The 18002-nt window shown below is 41.6% G+C and overlaps 2 protein-coding genes across 2 annotated transcripts in view; one reads left to right on the forward strand and one right to left on the reverse strand.

Annotated features, from left to right (window-relative positions):
• Window positions 1-3: 3 nt before the first annotated feature.
• LOC307038458 (nuclear factor 7, brain-like) lies at window positions 4-2173 on the forward strand. Its single transcript, XM_079679857.1, has one exon. The coding sequence runs from the start codon at window positions 61-63 to the stop codon at window positions 1519-1521; it is 1461 nt and encodes a 486-aa protein (XP_079535983.1). The 5' UTR covers window positions 4-60; the 3' UTR covers window positions 1522-2173.
• A 1337-nt stretch (window positions 2174-3510) lies between these two features.
• The window catches only part of LOC307041257 (GRAM domain-containing protein 4-like), a 26662-nt gene continuing 12170 nt past the window's right edge, over window positions 3511-18002 (reverse strand). Inside the window, exons 6-16 of the mRNA XM_079684566.1 lie at window positions 17707-17906; window positions 15864-15912; window positions 15018-15089; window positions 14629-14672; window positions 14251-14360; window positions 13069-13223; window positions 11742-11889; window positions 11029-11122; window positions 10683-10773; window positions 8557-8625; window positions 3511-7452 (exon numbers count right to left, since the gene is read on the reverse strand). Coding sequence (XP_079540692.1) covers window positions 7345-7452; window positions 8557-8625; window positions 10683-10773; window positions 11029-11122; window positions 11742-11889; window positions 13069-13223; window positions 14251-14360; window positions 14629-14672; window positions 15018-15089; window positions 15864-15912; window positions 17707-17906 — 1140 coding nt within the window. The 3' untranslated portion in view covers window positions 3511-7344. The remainder of the gene's footprint in view (window positions 7453-8556; window positions 8626-10682; window positions 10774-11028; window positions 11123-11741; window positions 11890-13068; window positions 13224-14250; window positions 14361-14628; window positions 14673-15017; window positions 15090-15863; window positions 15913-17706; window positions 17907-18002) is intronic.

Consider the following 18002-nt stretch of genomic DNA (forward strand, 5'->3'; position numbering starts at 1 on the left):
AACTGTAAAAAGGTTTTTAACACAAAGCCTGAGCTGCTGGTCAACACGTTCATCTCTGAGATGGCTGCTCAGTTCAGACAGTCAGCTCAACAGAAAGCCAGCAGCAGCAGCTCAGAGCAACACGTTGTCAAACCAGGAGAAGTTCCCTGTGACGCCTGCACTGGAACCAGACTGAAGGCCCTGAAGTCCTGCCTGGTGTGTCTGGAGTCCTACTGTGAGACTCACCTGGAGCCTCACCTGACAAGAGCAGGTCTGAAGAAACATCAGCTGATCGACCCTGAGGAGAACCTGGAAAGCAGGATGTGTGTGAAGCACGATAAACTGCTGGAGCTGTTCTGTCAGACTGACCAGGTGTGTGTCTGCATGCTCTGCACTGTTTCAGACCACAAGACACATGATGTAGTTCCTCTGAAAGAAGGATATGAAGGAAAGAAGGCTGAGCTGGGGAAGACAGAGGCTGAAATCCAGCAGATGATCCAGAAGAAACGACTGAAGATTCAGGAGATGAACCGCTCAGTGGAGCTCAGTAAGGAAGGAGCAGACAGAGAGATAGCAGATGGTGTTCAGGTCTTCACCGCTCTGAAGGAGTCTGTTGAGAGAAGCCAGGCCGAGCTCATGGACACCATCAAAGAGAAGCAGAGAGAGACAGAGGAACAGGCTGAAGGCTTCATCAAAGAGCTGGAACAGGAAGTCTCTGAGCTGAAGAAGAGAAGCTCTGAGGTGAAGCAGCTCTCACGCTCTGAAGACCAGCTCCACCTCCTCCAAAGCTTCACGTCCCTGAACGCTGCTCCACCCACCAAGAACTGGACAGAAGTCAGGGTCCGTCCACCTTCATATGAGGGGACTGTGAGGAGAGCTGTGACTCAGCTGGAGGAGACGCTCAGGAAACAGATGAAGAAGCTGCTTGAGGTGGAGCTGAAGAGGGCCCAGCAGTCTGAGGTGGAGGTGACTCTTGATCCTGATAGAGCACATCCCAAACTCATCCTGTCTGATGATGGAAAACAAGTTAAAGATGGTGATGTGGAGAAGAATCTCCCAGACAATCCAGAGAGATTTGATAATTGTGTTCGTGTCTTAGCAAAGCAGAGTTTCTCTTCAGGAAGATTTTATTGCGAGGTTCAGGTTAAAGGAAAGACTGAGTGGACTCTAGGAGTGGCCAGAGAGTCGATCAACAGGAAGGGAATCATCACACCGACTCCTCAGAAAGGTTACTGGACGATAGTGTTGAGGAATGAAAATCAGTACAAAGCTTGTGCTGTTCCTTCAGTCCGTCTCTCTCTGAAGTCTCAGCCTGAGAAGGTGGGGGTGTTTGTGGATTATGAGGAGGGTCTGGTCTCCTTTTATGATGTTGATGCTGCGGCTCTGATCTACTCCTTCACTGGCTGCTGCTTCAAAGAGAAACTCTACCCATACTTTGGTCCTTGTAACAACAATGATGGTAAAAACTCTGCCCCTCTGATCATCTCTCCTGTCAATCACATGCCAATCACAGTTCGCTTCAGAAAGATTCACTCTCACTAAATGTAATAAATGTATTCAACTGGGGAAGTACATTGTACACATTGTTAATGTTTCAGAATCTGATCACATATGGTTCACCTTGATGAGACGCATACAAACACATAACATACTGATGAGTATGTTCTAATGTACTCTAGTTTATTCTACGGATTGCACTACCTGCCGTCATGACTTGAAGTGATCAGAAAACTATTTACTCAGAAATAAACTTTTACCACTTCTTTATATGTCAGGGGGACAAGAAAAGTATTTATTGTCTCAGAATTATGTGTTCAAAAAGTGTTTCATACTTCCAGACATTACTAGTGGAAGTAATGCACTCCTTTTTCATTAGTAATATACTGTATACATATTTTCTTTTAAACAATTTTAAAAGGAAATCAATCTGACATGTTTTAAAGGGGTAGATTCGGGATTCATGCTTTAATTACAGTATATTGGTACATGTGTATTGACAGTTAATTGGAGAATCAACAATATCTGATCATTAAACATTAGGCTGCAGTGGTTTAACAAACCAGGGATATTATAATGTTACATCTCAGCTGTCTGTTGTGTTATGTTAATTGTATTTCGTCCACCTCTCTGCACACTGCTTGTAAAGTTTGAACAAAGCCTCAATGGATTAATAAAAAAGGAACAAAGAATGTTATTTTTTGTGTTTTTTTTAAATGTACTTACTGAAGAACAGTTTTCACTAGTTCTCAACTTAGGGAAAGTATATTAAAAAAAGTTACTTGAATATTTACATTTTTAGATTTCTACTTAACTACATTTGTCTGACAGCTTTGGTTCTTCTGAAGCTTTATAAACTATTTAAAACCCTCTTGGATCAGCTGGTCATAGATATTAAGATTGCTGTATGTGTTTGTTAGAAATAAGGCCATCAACTTGTTAGCTTAGCTTAGCATAAAGACTGGAAACAGGGGAAGACAAAGCCAGCCTGTCCAAAGGTAACAACATCCACCTATCAGCAGCTCTGAATCCAGTTTGTTTAATCCATACCAAATCAGAGGAGTAAAAACATCAATAAGACGTTTAACAGGGGATTATGGGTCGGGCTATTTCTTGACTGGGACCAAAACCAGTTGCGTAATTGTTTTTACATTTCAGTTTGTGTACAGAGATATATTAAGTACACTTAAATGTGTATTTCGTCACTCACTATTTTCCCCTTTTCCTAGTATATATGCTAAACTAAGCTAATCTAAGTGTCTGATGGCTGCAGCCTGTGTCAGTGAGAGCGGTCTGACTGGTTGGACTGCTTCTAATAATTTCCTTTTACATACATACATTTTCATTCTCACACACATACATTTCAACGCACATATTCATACTTTGTAACTCACATATTTATACATTTTTCACTCACACATTTTGCTCTCATATTCATATATTTTAACGCTCATATTTATACATTTTGCTCTTATGTACATTCATTCAATGTTTACATTTCATATTATAAATGATATATGCATGTCTGAAGACAAGATATGTATGCAAGAGAAGAATGTATGTATGTGTGAGAGAAAGTGTAATTGAAACGGAAGCATTATCGTGCTGTGATTGGGTCAGAAGGTCGAGCGGGGCAGGCTCATGTTCAGAACTTCAGATTCAAATCAACCTGATGGAGGGAGATTAATCCGTGTATCTTTGGACCATTTGTTTTTATTTATTAAAAAAGTAAACGGAAGAGCGTCTGCGAGGCGTTTTTGCTTTTAGTTTTTCATAAATATATAGAACCATTTCTTCAAATAATATATATTTTAAATGAAAATAATGATAATAAACAAAACGAAACATTAAAATAATAATAAGTTATTTTTAATTCCTGAGGTCCAATTCTAATGCATGTTTAAAGTCATCTCAAATAATAACTAAAGAGAAATTCGAGTGTTTATGAATGTCATAGTTTCCTCTGACTCTCTACTGACACCAACAGGCTGAACGTGGTACTGCGCAGAAAAACAACAAAAACAGGAGACTGTCAATATTTGACATTTTATTTTAATTAAAAAAAGAAATTGTACATCACAATTTAAGAAGAGCAATCATTTCATTAAAAAAAATGTACACCTATGTATACAACGACACCAGTTTATAAAACCATTGTATCCGAAAGACAGAAAAGTTCACAACGTTCACGTAAACGAGACGAAAGCAGAACCCGAGAAACCACAAAATAAACCGGGGAAGATTTTCATAAAAGTTTAGACAATCAAACCTTTTTTTATTAAGAATTCCATTTGGCAAAGAAAGAGCTTAACAGGACCAATAAAAATACATATTGAAACTGATAAATAATGTTACTAAGTCTGAGTTTTGAGCGCAACTTAGAAACAAATATTCATGTTCAGAAATTGTACGTTTAATAATTTTAAAGACGATAGCCTTACCCATTCTGTACAGTAGTTTAGCTTTAGCCCATTAGCTAGTGTTAAAGAGGCTAAAGCTAATAATCCCCTTAAATATTTATATTATAACATACATATATTTAAGCCTTCATTTATCTCTTATTTAAAGTCAATTATATCATAACTGTGATATTTTAAAAAAGTGGCCCAGGTCAATATTTCAATTGGTTGGCTTGTCGATTAGCATCACGCTAGGAGTTGAAGTTCAAAGAAATTGAAGTTTTTTTGTGGCTATTTTTAGTTTTTTTAGCCATAGTTTCTTAAGTTATTGACTGTGAAGAAAGCTAAAGCATAAGAAGTATAGACAACTATTAAACAAAACGTATGTATCACAGGTTGTGTCTGTTATATCAGCATTAGCTTTTACATTTTAAACCCAAAAATAAAAGCTCCCCTGCGGTCGATTTTGTGGTTTCATTAAATCTTTCAGCACATTCATATAGAAACAAACAGTGTCAGCCCACCACATTAAAAACCCAACATACTATAATACAAACTGGCTGTAAGGCTTAGTACAATACAGAGTTACATAATGTTATAAATCCCTGAAGATATAATGTAAAGTGGTTCAAACACGGAGAGTAACGTAAAAACATTTCTCATTAATACCAGAAAATGTAATATGTTCATATTTCAGCACTAACACATTGTGAAGATGTTCAAGTATAATATTCATGATGTAGTGTAAAGACACTAAAGGAAATAAGTATGATTTTAGGGTTTTAAACTGCTCATTGGAACAAAAAGGTGATTTTCATAACTCAAAGAGGGTCAAAATGTTATTTTTTGGACCAAGTACTGAACTGTAATGACCAAATAACAAGAAATATTTAAAGCCTACTTTTTAAAATTATATATAAACCATTCAAAGTTCAAACATTTCAGTAATAATGCGTTTTTTAGTCTCAAATATGGTAATTTCCTTCTATCCTTTGCTTTTTTAATCATATAAGGGAATATTTATGTTAAAAGTTAAGTTTGGGAGACATCTTTAACTCAAAGAGGGACATAAAGTCATTTTTCGTACCATGATTTATACCATCAATGGCTAGTAATAATGTTCTGATAATACATTTATCATTTTAAGAAACTTTTCATGCAAAGATTTCATAAAAAATGTATTTCTAAATCTCAAATTTGCCAATTTCCTTCTATTCTTTACATTTTATCGTCGTAAGTGAATATTTTTGTTAAAAGTTAAATTTTCGAGAAATCCTTAACTCGAAAAGGGTCATAAGTACCAGTAACTCTTCATTACAAAGAAAATCCATATATAATTAAAACAATTTTTTAAAAATTAAAAAGTATTGAGCAGCATTCATTTTGTTTAACAATTAGAAATGTCAACATAATGGATGTAGATCAAAAATATTGGGTACAGCCCATAAGGCGTGTTCACACCGCAGTACTCTTCCCACTTTAGTTCCGAAATGTTGCGTTGACACCAAAAAAATCTGGAACTAAAATGAGTTCACGAGAACCTTTTTACCCTCTTTTCCGTCCCTGCTAGAGAGCAGGGACTTTCGTGGGAGAAAAAGGTTCCTATTTCTAATTGGCTGGGCGGATTGCAAACTACGCCCCGTAAAACTCCCAAAAGGTTTTGTGAAGCCGCCATTTTATTATCCTCGCATTAGCATTATTAGCATTAGCATTAGCCCAGCGCACAAACGCAGAGAGACTAACTTATGGCAACACAAAATAAAACATGGGAGCGGTGGAGATGAGGAGGTGTCGGCGTTCTGGCGATTTACTCGGAAGGCCAGTCCCCAACTCCGGGGAACTTCCGGCCGGGGACTCCGGGTGGCACTATACGCCGTGAAGTTGTTTGCGGCCTGCCAGTAAACCCAAAGCAGAAGAAGAAGAAATTACGTCAGCGGCTTCATTTGCCTAATCCTCCCCCAGGGACTTATTCCGGTGTGAACGCGATATGTACTTAGTGCCCTGGGGTACTAAGTAGTGCTGGGGGGAAACGATTATTTTGAAAACGATTAATCGGGCGATTATTTCATCGATTATTCGACTAATCTAACGAATATTTTTCTGTTGTTCGATTTATAAAAAACATAATGTATCTCAAATAAATACCAAAAAACATTACTTCATTCATGACAACTGCGCACCAGCTTACGTGCAGCCCTGGCCTGGACATTGCTTGGCTCCGTTAGTTGACATACATTGATACTATAAGCTGACTAACGTTAGTCTAATGTTATGTTTGACTCGTAAACGACCACAACATGAGTTAGCTCTCTGTGCAGTTTGTTCTTTCCGGGTTAGTAGCGGCTAGATAGCGGTGTTCTGCAGAGGTAAACTAGCTACCATTCCATCCAACATTAAATGCTGACAAACATTAACTAACACACAGCTGGCGCCGCTAGCTAGGTAGCTAACATTAACTACTAACCAACCAAGCACGAACAAACCGCACGGAGAGCTATAAGATAGTTAGCACTACCGAAGTGCACAGAACTCAAGCTGCACAACACACTAGGGCTGTTCCTATTTATGAATATGCTTTTATTTTGAAGGAGAGGTAGCGCTGTTGACAGGAAGTTGTTGTTGCTATGGAAACAACGTGACGGAGATTAACGGAGAAAAGTAATATCTACATATAAAGACGGAGAAAGTAAACGATAAAGTTTGTGGTTAAGTGTTAGCACCCCCCGAACAAGCTCTTACGTTGATATTGGAGATTTCAATCAATTCAATTTGAAAGACCTAGGGCGAGATGTTTTTGTTTGGGGGCTTTGTGCAGGGCTTCGTGCGCAATCCTGTGAGGAGGAGGTGGTAGCCGTTTCAGTCTCCATAGTGTTTAAAGTGCGATTGCGAACTGCTTGTTGTTGTTTTGGGTGACCCACGTGTGTGTGGCGATGCGTCGACGAGGAAATATGCCGTCGACGATATTTTGAAGTCGATGCGTCGACGAGTACTAAGTGATCTGTACTTAGTTCATGAGAACTAAAGAGTTCTCATGAACTAAGTTCTGATGAACCTTTGTGGGAAAAGTACTGTGTGAAAGCACCTATAGACTGTATCTATGGTACAGAAGTATTAAACGCGGTGATTAAGACATGACTGTTTGAAGGAAATATCCTTACGCCTTCTTGACAATATTTGTTAATATGCAGGACATTATTCCAGAGATAAATAACGGACATAATTGAGGATTTATCAATTAATTAGCACTAAAAATGTACCTTATTGTTTCCTGTTTTGTGGGAACTTGTTTAAGAAGTAATTGGTGACAAAAAAACTGTGATTTAACGTCACCGGATTATTTAAAAACTGGTTAATTAACAGTATTATAGTCCCAGTGTGTGTGTGTGTGTGTGTGTGTGTGTGTGTGTGTGTGTGTGTGCGTGTGCGTGTGCGTGTGCGTGTGTGTGGCGGCAGCCTGGTGAAGGTGTTACTACGCCTCCGGTTCGATGGCTGTTGCCGCGGAAACGATTTTCGTGTGCTGGTTAAAGATGGCGTCGAAGGCCTCGTCTCTGTGGATCATCGCGCCGAACACCATCGGCTGCAACAAGACAGGAAGTGAGTTCAATTCAGAGGTACTAATACTTTACTTAAAATGTAATCTATCAATTACATGTATTTATACAATATAACTGGAGGGAACACAGGGATTTAACCCTAACCCAAGGGGAAAACCCCAGAAAGGTGTTCAACAAGACATCACTATGTAACACTCGTGCTTCTATTGGCTAGCGCTCTGACACATTGTATGACGTGAGAGGACTCTTTAAAGAAGAGACACTACATACTGATATACACCTGAACATCAGCAGGAGAGGACTCTTCAAAGTAGATACACTACATACTGATATACACCTGAACATCAGCAGGAGAGGACTCTTTAAAGTAGAGACACTACATACTGATATACACCTGAACATCAGCAGGAGAGGACTCTTTAAAGTAGAGACACTACATACTGATAATCACCTGAACATCAGCAGAAGAGGACTCTTTAAAGTAGAGACACTACATACTGATATACACCTGAACATCAGCAGGAGAGGACTCTTTAAAGTAGAGACACTACATACTGATATACACCTGAACATCAGCAGGAGAGGACTCTTTAAAGTAGAGACACTACATACTGATATACACCTGAACATCAGCAGAAGAGGACTCTTTAAAGTAGAGACACTACATACTGATATACACCTGAACATCAGCAGGAGAGGACTCTTTAAAGTAGAGACACTACATACTGATATACACCTGATCATCAGCAGGAGAGGACTCTTTAAAGTAGAGACACTACATACTGATATACACCTGAACATCAGCAGGAGAGGACTCTTTAAAGTAGAGACACTACATACTGATATACACCTGAACATCAGCAGGAGAGGACTCTTTAAAGTAGAGACACTACATACTGATATACACCTGAACATCAGCAGGAGAGGACTCTTTAAAGTGGAGACACTACATACTGATATACACCTGAACAATTTTATAATAGGGCCCCTTTAACTTGTACCAGTATTTTTAAAAAGAAAGAAATCCATTCCAGGCTCTCTTGTTATTTGCACGTTTTGTTTTATATCTTAATTTAACTCATTCTCTTCCACATTACATCAGATCATAGCGCCCTCTCTTCTTGTACCTTTGTTGTGGACGGCGTTGCGATGGAGATGCCGCTCCCTGACCCCGGCAGAACGGACAACACTTTGTACTGAGAAGAGAAAAAAAACAACACAAACGTTTTTTTTTAAAGATAATTTGAAAACAAAACAACAAGAAAAACATACTCTGATTGACCTTAATCCATCAGTGTAGAATACTTGATTTAGAATGTTAGTAAATTGTGAAAAATGTTCATCCCGGTTCCTCAAAGTCCAAGATGATGTCTTTCAATGTTTTTTCACTATAAAAACCAAAGATTATCACTTTTTTTAAAATATTTTTATATATATATTTTAACTTTAACTTGTTTATTTCCAGCCGTTTCCCCCGCCATTCATCCATATATTAACGGATTTTGACCATTTTTCATTTTTCTCCTCTCCTCTCACTGATCAAATGGCAAACGCGAGCCACCATCGGAGGGCCTCCACCAGCCCGGCCTAGTGCCGTTGCTCTGGCGGTCGGTTCCTCCGAACTGCGGGTTTGACTCTGATGGCCGGGAGGGTGTGCTGCGTTGGGGTGGGGGACTTCCCCCACTCTGCGTGTCTCTTTCTTTCCGGGCCGGCGTGACAAAGACGCACCGTCTGAATCAGGGGACCCACCACGGGTCCCGCAGCGCGGTGGAGGTTCCGGGCTGGAACCCCCACCGCGCTGCACCCGGCAAACACGGTTGTTTCTCGAACCCTCCACTTTTGTCTAGCGGGTGTAACTAAAATATAAGATGTCGTTATTTATATATATAATAAGTGTCAGTGCAATTTTATTTTGTATTAGTGTGCATTTCCTGTTCGGAAAGTGGAGGTGTCCTCAGAGTGGAGTTGTGCTCAGAGTGGAGGTGTCCTCAGAGTGGAGGTGTCCTCAGAGTGGAGTTGTCCTCAGAGTGGAGTTGTGCTCAGAGTGGAGGTGTGCTCAGGGTGGAGTTGTGCTCAGAGTGGAGGTGTGCTCAGAGTGGAGGTGTGCTCAGAGTAGAGGTGTCCTGAGAGTGGAGGTGTGCTCAGGGTGGAGGTGTCCTCAGAGTGGAGTTGTGCTCAGAGTGGAGGTGTGCTCAGGGTGGAGGTGTCCTCAGAGTGGAGTTGTGCTCAGAGTGGAGGTGTGCTCAGGGTGGAGGTGTGCTCAGAGTGGAGGTGTGCTCAGAGTGGAGGTGTCCTCAGAGTGGAGGTGTGCTCAGAGTGGAGGTGTGCTCAGAGTGGAGTTGTCCTCAGAGTGGAGTTGTGCTCAGAGTGGAGGTGTGCTCAGAGTGGAGGTGTCCTCAGAGTGGAGGTGTGCTCAGGGTGGAGGTGTCCTCAGAGTGGAGGTGTCCTCAGAGTGGAGGTGTGCTCAGAGTGGAGGTGTGCTCAGAGTGGAGGTGTGCTCAGAGTGGAGGTGTCCTCAGAGTGGAGGTGTGCTCAGGGTGGAGGTGTCCTCAGAGTGGAGGTGTCCTCAGAGTGGAGGTGTCCTCAGAGTGGAGGTGTGCTCAGGGTGGAGGTGTCCTCAGAGTGGAGGTGTCCTCAGAGTGGAGGTGTGCTCAGGGTGGAGGTGTCCTCAGAGTGGAGGTGTGCTCAGAGTAGAGGTGTCCTGAGAGTGGAGGTGTCCTCAGGGTGGAGGTGTCCTCAGAGTGGAGGTGTCCTCAGAGTGGAGGTGTGCTCAGAGTGGAGGTGTCCTCAGAGTGGAGGTGTGCTCAGGGTGGAGGTGTGCTCAGAGTGGAGGTGTCCTCAGAGTGGAGGTGTGCTCAGAGTGGAGGTGTCCTCAGAGTGGAGGTGTGCTCAGGGTGGAGGTGTCCTCAGAGTGGAGGTGTCCTCAGAGTGGAGTTGTCCTCAGAGTGGAGGTGTGCTCAGGGTGGAGGTGTCCTCAGAGTGGAGGTGTGCTCAGAGTAGAGGTGTCCTGAGAGTGGAGGTGTGCTCAGGGTGGAGGTGTCCTCAGAGTGGAGGTGTGCTCAGAGTGGAGGTGTGCTCAGAGTGGAGGTGTCCTCAGAGTGGAGGTGTGCTCAGAGTGGAGGTGTCCTCAGAGTGGAGGTGTGCTCAGAGTGGAGGTGTCCTGAGACTGGCGCCTGCAGGCAGGCTCCCATGCCGAAGGCAGTGCTGCCCCTGGCCAAATTGGGGCCCTACGCAACATTTTGTCAGAACAAACCTTCTGGATGTCGGTGATGTCGGCCAGTTTGATGACTTTGTTCCTCTTGGAGGATCCAGATCTGGAGCTGGAGCTCTCAAAACACAGATGACTGAAAACACAGAGGAACAAACACAGATCCAGTTTTACACGTTTCACAGTGTTTATTCTGCACTTGTGTATTTTAAAATGTAATGTACGGAGAGTCAAGTTTGGAGAAATGTGACAATTTGTTCTGATCTTCTATAAATACTACGGCCTCAGCTTGATCTCAAAACTGTATTGCAGTCTCCCTCCTCATCTGTGTTCCGTCTGAAAACATTGTGCGGGAACAATAATCAATGTGAACAGGAAGTGAGGGACTTACTTCTCGGTGACGTAGAGGTATCCGTTGCGGATGTAGTCAGTGGGCGACTTCCTGTCTCTGTTGATGAGGCAGCAGCGCCAGCCGCTCTCACACACTGACACACAAAGAGTCAAACATCACTACATGCAGGAGGGTCAGGCAGCTTCTTGTGGGAATGAGGGCGTGTCCAGTGCTTGAAGACTCAATGTATTTACTTTTAAGGGTCATGCATGTATAAAGACATTAGTATTTTTCATTAGAGGTTAATTTATGTCACTGTGAAGCAGTTAGACCTACCTGTTGAAGATGAAACTAGTAATTGCCGTTAGTAAGTGTGTAATATATACCTGGCTGCTATATCTTCAGAACTGTTACAGGATGTGTATTTTGTAAATTGTGTAATTATTTTAATTATGTTTTGTCTTTAATATTTGGTGTTATGCTTCTTAGGTAACATTAAGCTGTCTTTGGGTCTTTTCTGCTGTAACAAATGTAAGTGTCCCCTCTGTGGGACTAATAAAGTTATTCTGATTCTGATCATTTAACATTAATCTGAATAAATATTGATTTTGCTCAATTCTTAGCTACGGTCCAGTAAAGAAAGGTTGTTTTAGATTAAAGACTTGTTTTCTACTTTAATTCAAATAAACAAACACAACAAATGCAAATAAACGGACGGGACAGAAATTCAAATAAACAAAAGCAACAAACACATATCTAGAGTTCCTGCCAACCTGTCAGGGGCCGCTCGCTCTCCTGCAGGTTGAACACTTCGTGGAAAGCTCCTCTCTTGGTGCTGCTGTATCGCCCTCCGTCTTCATCCCGGCTCGCACCGAGAGGAGCCGCCGGGCCGACGCTGCTCCGCCCGCTGGATAACGTGACCTGGAGGGGGGGGGGGGGGGGGGATATTACCTTTAAAAATCAGCAGCAGAGAGGATCTGTGGGAACGTCCTGAACATCACTGTGAGACGAGGCTATCGTTGTTCCAACCAATGGATGCATTATCAGTGTTAATCACACTAATATGGATTTGAAAGCTGTGTTCGCTTCACAGAGTATCTTTTCCAGAGCAGATGAAAATAGTGCTTTTTTAACATGAAAGACTATTCCCAGTTATGCAGAGCAAAATGTGACGTTGGTAGTGAAGAGAAGAAGAACCAACTTCAATATTTGTTTACCTGGCCCAAAATTGTACCTAAAAACTAAAAAAGATGTTGATACAAACCGTTTAACATTAGTTTGGAAACATGAACATTTGGTAGGATCTAAGAGTGACCTGAGGATGGCGCCAGAGGAAAGGAGACATTCAAATATCAAGAAGAACAATTCTGGTGATTATCAATGTGTAGAAGTTTTACCTTTATTACAAACCTGAAAGAAATTGAGTAAAAGAGGCAAAATTTGACGTATAGGTTTATGATATCTCAAACTAACACCATCACAAACACTACCAGCAGCTGAGAGGGGGGGCATTAGTGTCACTACTTATCTAACTACAATAAACACTGCTGATCTCCACACACACACACACACACACACACACACACACACACACACACACACACACACACACACACACACACACACACACACACACACACACACACACACACACACACACACACACACACACACACACACACACACACACACACACACACACACACACACACACACACACACACACACACACACACACACACACACACACACACACGATCCTACCTGTTCAGACTCAGACAGCTGTGAGAGAAGAACAAATGAAAACTGAAAAACCAGGAACACCAGGAACCAGCTGCTGGGACCAGTAAGAGCCAGAGGTGGAGGGAGTATTGCTTTACTTCATAAGAAGTAGTAATATTACAAGTCATTAAGTAAAAGTCCTGAAATAAAAAAACATTCCCAAGTATTACAATGAATTACTGTTTTATAATAATTGATGCATTTAAGTGTATCACTTTAATGTTGCAACTGTTTTCTGGATATTTTATGGAGGATATTTTCTACATATTTCTGGATATTTTCCTGGTATTTTCTGGACATTTCAGAATGTGTACTGACCCTCCTGGTGAGCGTGGAGCCGCCGCGCTCCTTCAGCTGCAAGTCGGTGGGCAGGTGGGTCCAGATGATGAACGGCGTGTCGAAGCGCTGCCTCAGCTTCGGACAGCTCTTGAAGAGGAAGTCGATGACGAAGAACTTTATACCTGCGTACACACCTGAGCAGAGAGACAAGTCTGAGACGCTGAATATCTCATTCAATCTGTTGTTCAACTTAATACAATGTACAGAAATGTATTAAATGCACGATTACTCAAATAATAATTACAATCACAGTTTATGCTTCCTACCAAAAACCTCATCAACTGCGATATCGACATTTAAACAGATCAGATCGGCTGCATATTAACTAGGTGCTTCCTAAACTAATAACCAGCAGGGGGCGCTTGGAATAAGGACACTTTGCAGCAGAGAGAAGAAGAGTAAGATACAAAAGTGTAGGAGGGCAAAACTAAAATGCACTGAATTCAGGTGAAGAAAAACGTCATGTTAAATCCCATATAGATCCACATATGCGTTACTTAGCAGGAATTCAGCAGTTATTAAATGCTAGATGCAACGTTCTTCTTACTTAACACTTTTGTACTTTTAGTGGGTAAACTTTAATATGCAGGACTCGTAACAGAGTATTTATACAACGTGGTATTAGTACTTTAACTTAAAGGTGGGGTAGGTCATTTTGGAGAAAGCAGCTCGAGTGCGCTAGAATTTGAAAATACACAGCCGGAAAAAATCTGCCACTTCCTTACAGAGCCCCTCCTCCAAGACACATGAACGCACACATGACCAATGAGGGAACGAGATAAGTTTGTGCACAGATGGAAGGCTGACAGGCAGGTAGGCCATCCAGTTATTTTAGCCGGGCCGGCTAAAATGATTGGTCGTGCTTTTTACAGCGCCACGGCTTCCACAGATGACATTTTTTATGGATTTGTTGTCAAAGCACTTCAGATATTCATTGCTATCGGGATGTTAAGAGCATTCCATGGAATATACCAAAAAGTGTATCTCGAGCTGGTTTCTTAAACTTACCTACCCCACCTTTAAGTAAACCATTTTAGTACTACTTAAGTACATGTATAAGTATGTAATAGTGTGTGTGTGTGTGTGTGTGTGTGTGTGTGTGTGTGTGTGTGTGTGTGTGTGTGTGTGTGTGTGTGTGTGTGTGTGTGTGTGTGTGTGTACCTATGAAGAATCCCAGCAGTTTGAATGGCAGCAGGCAGGAGGAGATGAAGGCCAGCCACAGACCAACGTACAGCTTCTGAGTCAACTCAGGCTGAACCCAAATGAACAAACTACACACACACACACACACACACACACACACACACACACACACACACACACACACACACACACACACACACACACACACACACACACACACACACACACACACACACACACACACACACACACACACACACACACACACACACACACACACACACACACACACACACACACACACACACACACACACACACACACACACACACCAAATTACATTTCTGTCCATGGGCCATCATTCCTCTCTGACGTGGAGCAAAGTGTGTGACTCACTTCTTGATTTTCTCCAGTCTGTTCGCCATCCTGCCAAACAGGTTCTGTGACACAAAAGGAAAATTATTTATTAATAATAATAAGAAGTTTATTTAGTATAGCACCTTTCACGGCAATAAAATCACAAAGCGCTTCACAAGAAAGAACAAAAGTTCAAAACTAAGACCACAGAAACATGAATGCAATCACAACATGAGGCAGAAGGTCAACATAACACAAAACACAGATCACGTGGAGTCCCGAAAGAAACAAACATAAGAACAGAACACATCACAAGTAGGAAAAAAAGCCAATGTAAAAAGATTGGTCTTCAGTTGTTTGTTTGTAGTGAATCTGTCTGAGCTGTCACACGCTGACGTAGCTCCGCTGAACTCTCCGTCCCGTCTCACCTGAGCTTTCTGAGCGACGTCAAGAACCAGCGTGAACTTCTCCGACACCGTCAGGTCTTCTTTGGGAGGCTCCTGGAAAACAGAGGAGACAATAAGGAGATACAAACTGACATGTCAATCATCTACACAACTAGTGACCACCACAACGCAACTTCCCCAGCTAATTACTCACATTAAGAAATATACTGTATGTTTGAATGAGAACTTCCACAACTAACATGTTTTTGTATTGAAACCATAACCTTATCATATATGTGTTATTATGCATACCTTTCAAGAACAGGAATCTAAAAAAGTCAGGTCTAAGAAATACAATATAGAAAAACTTAGGTAGTGTGCATGAAAGTTCCTTAAAATTGAGTAAACTTAATAGCAATGCAAGTTACATTCAATTGTTATGTTTTTGAATGCAAATCTGGTATTATTTTAATAAATATGAGTTGATTTGCATACTTTTCAAGAACAGAAATTTGAAAAATAAGTAACACAGGTCATTTGAATGTATAGGACATACAGAAATGTATGTAAAATACCCTAAACCACCTCAAAATTGGAATAGGTTACATGGAATCTTTGATATTAAAAAGGCACAACCGTTTTTAATACCAAATTAGAATACAAATGAATTATTCGTCAATTAAAAACCTACTTTTCATGACCATTAAAAATAATTCCACTATTTGACATGACATAACATGAAATGACGTCCCGCAGCCACCAGGTGGAGCTGTTAGTCTGTCACACTAACTTCCTGTTCACCTGTCCATGTAGCCTGTCAGGACACTTTCAGATTTGAAATGGATATTTCTTTTCATGTTGAAGATGAATCACAGAGAGATTTCTCACCACGGGCTCGGAGACTTCAGGTACGATGCTCCACTGGATCCTCCAGCCTCTGAGAGCAGTGCATCATGGGAACACACAGGTAGATATGAGATCATTTCACACTGTCTAAATATATCTGTTTGTCAAAGATTTTGAATTCAAGCTGCTCAGAATCATTGGTTCATTTTTAAAACACGGTGAGGCTTCGAGTGGATGAAAAGTTACCAATCTGTCAAGAATGGAATAAAAAACATCATTAAAACATTTTAATTAGTGACGTTTCCTCGACCTGACTGAAGTACTTTACTCCATTTTACAATCTTAAACACAAAGTTAACCCTCTTCTATTTCCCATCGAGTAGTTTTAAAGAACATACAAGTCATAAAGTTACGTATACCGGGGTCTAAGTACCCTAAACGAGCCAGAATCAACAGCTCATTAATGGAGCGTCTGAGAAATAGCTGTAACTAACAATTATATTATTCAATTGATTGTTATCATAAATCTCAGATAACAGTGCCAATATCCTACCAGTTCCTCACAGGTGATGTGTTAAAATGTCCTGTTTTTAAGTAAAAATTCCAAATCTATTCTGTTTAATATGATATCAAACATAAAAGCAGTGAATCTCAACATTTTTGAAAGCTGAAAACAGCATTTTCTGCAATTTCTGCATGAAAAATAACATTTACGGTAAATACTTTTTCAAAATAGTTTCAGAATATTTTCTCTGATAAATTAGTTGACTGGAGTTAAGATGCATAAATGTAATTACACCCCCCCCCCCCTGATCTATTATTGATCTGATTCACCTGCATGTTACTTAAATTGCCTTTACAAGAAGATTCATGTCAACCTGATTAACAGGGTGTTTCTCAATGTCGAGGATGCTTGTCCTCCAAGTCAGGTCCATCAGAGGCTAGGCAAGAATCCTTCCTGGCATTCGGAGAACGAAGAGTGGAACAGGCTAGCAAGTGTGCAGGTGTGCGTCATATGAGAGGCCCCGCCTTACATGTTCCGCCAAAGATTTGGGAAATTGGTCCGTGCCAAAGCATTGTGGGGATTTTAAGACCGCGGAGTCTACACATGTGCAGCCTCGAAATTTCCCGTACGACGGCCTCGGTAGAATTCCAAGTATACTGGACATTGGAACAGTCCTTCGGCGGCACTCGTTGAAGTAGTATCCTTGAAATAGTGGCCGTTTCTCAATCTCGAGGATACAGGCTTCCAAGCCAATATTTCAAGGATGCTACGCCATCAAGTGGCGCAGCTGGACCGTTCCAATCTCCAGCATACTTGGAATTCCACTGAGACCGCGTCCTTGGTTTGGGGGAAACTTCGAGGCTGCACATGGGTAGACTTTGCGTCCTTAAAATCCCCACAATGCTTTGCGCACGGACCAATTTCAAAAACCCTTGCGGAGAATGGCTGAACCGACGCAGCACACATTTAAATGTAAGTATGTAGTGGCGTAAAACATGTGTTGGTAAATATGGTACTTTGTTACATTTGTTTGTTATCACCAAAAATGTGTTCCGTGAAAGTAAAGCAAGTTCATAATTAGATAGACATCGTGAGTTATTTATTTTCGGTAAACGTTATGTTGAAACCGTTAGAGAGAGTGGTACACTTGTTAGCCTGTTCCATTCTTCTTCGTTTTCCGAAGCCGTGGCTAGGAAGCATACTTGCTTCGTTTCTGAAGGAAGTGACTTGGAAGTACGCGACTACCAAGCCAGCATCCTCGCGATTGAGAAACACCCAGTGGCTCTGGAGCAGCTTTCCTCGACATTGAGAAACACCCACTGTCTCTGATTGGAGCGTGTGATTGGCTGAAGGAGAGAGAGGGGCGGGGCTTACACTGACCTGGCGATGAGATAATTTAAAGAGAGGCGGACGATGGCGAGGAACAGGAACATCGGGACGGCCCAGCCGTGCCACGCTGCATACATGTAGACCTGCAGAACACACACACACACACACACACACACACACACACACACACACACACACACACACACACACACACACACACACACACACACACACACACACACACACACACACACACACACACACACACACACACACACACACACACACACACACACACACACACACACACACACACACACACACACACACACACACACACACACACC

The sequence above is a fragment of the Notothenia rossii genome, assembly GCF_949606895.1.
Source record: "Notothenia rossii genome assembly, chromosome: 5".
Classification (NCBI taxonomy): domain Eukaryota; kingdom Metazoa; phylum Chordata; class Actinopteri; order Perciformes; family Nototheniidae; genus Notothenia; species Notothenia rossii.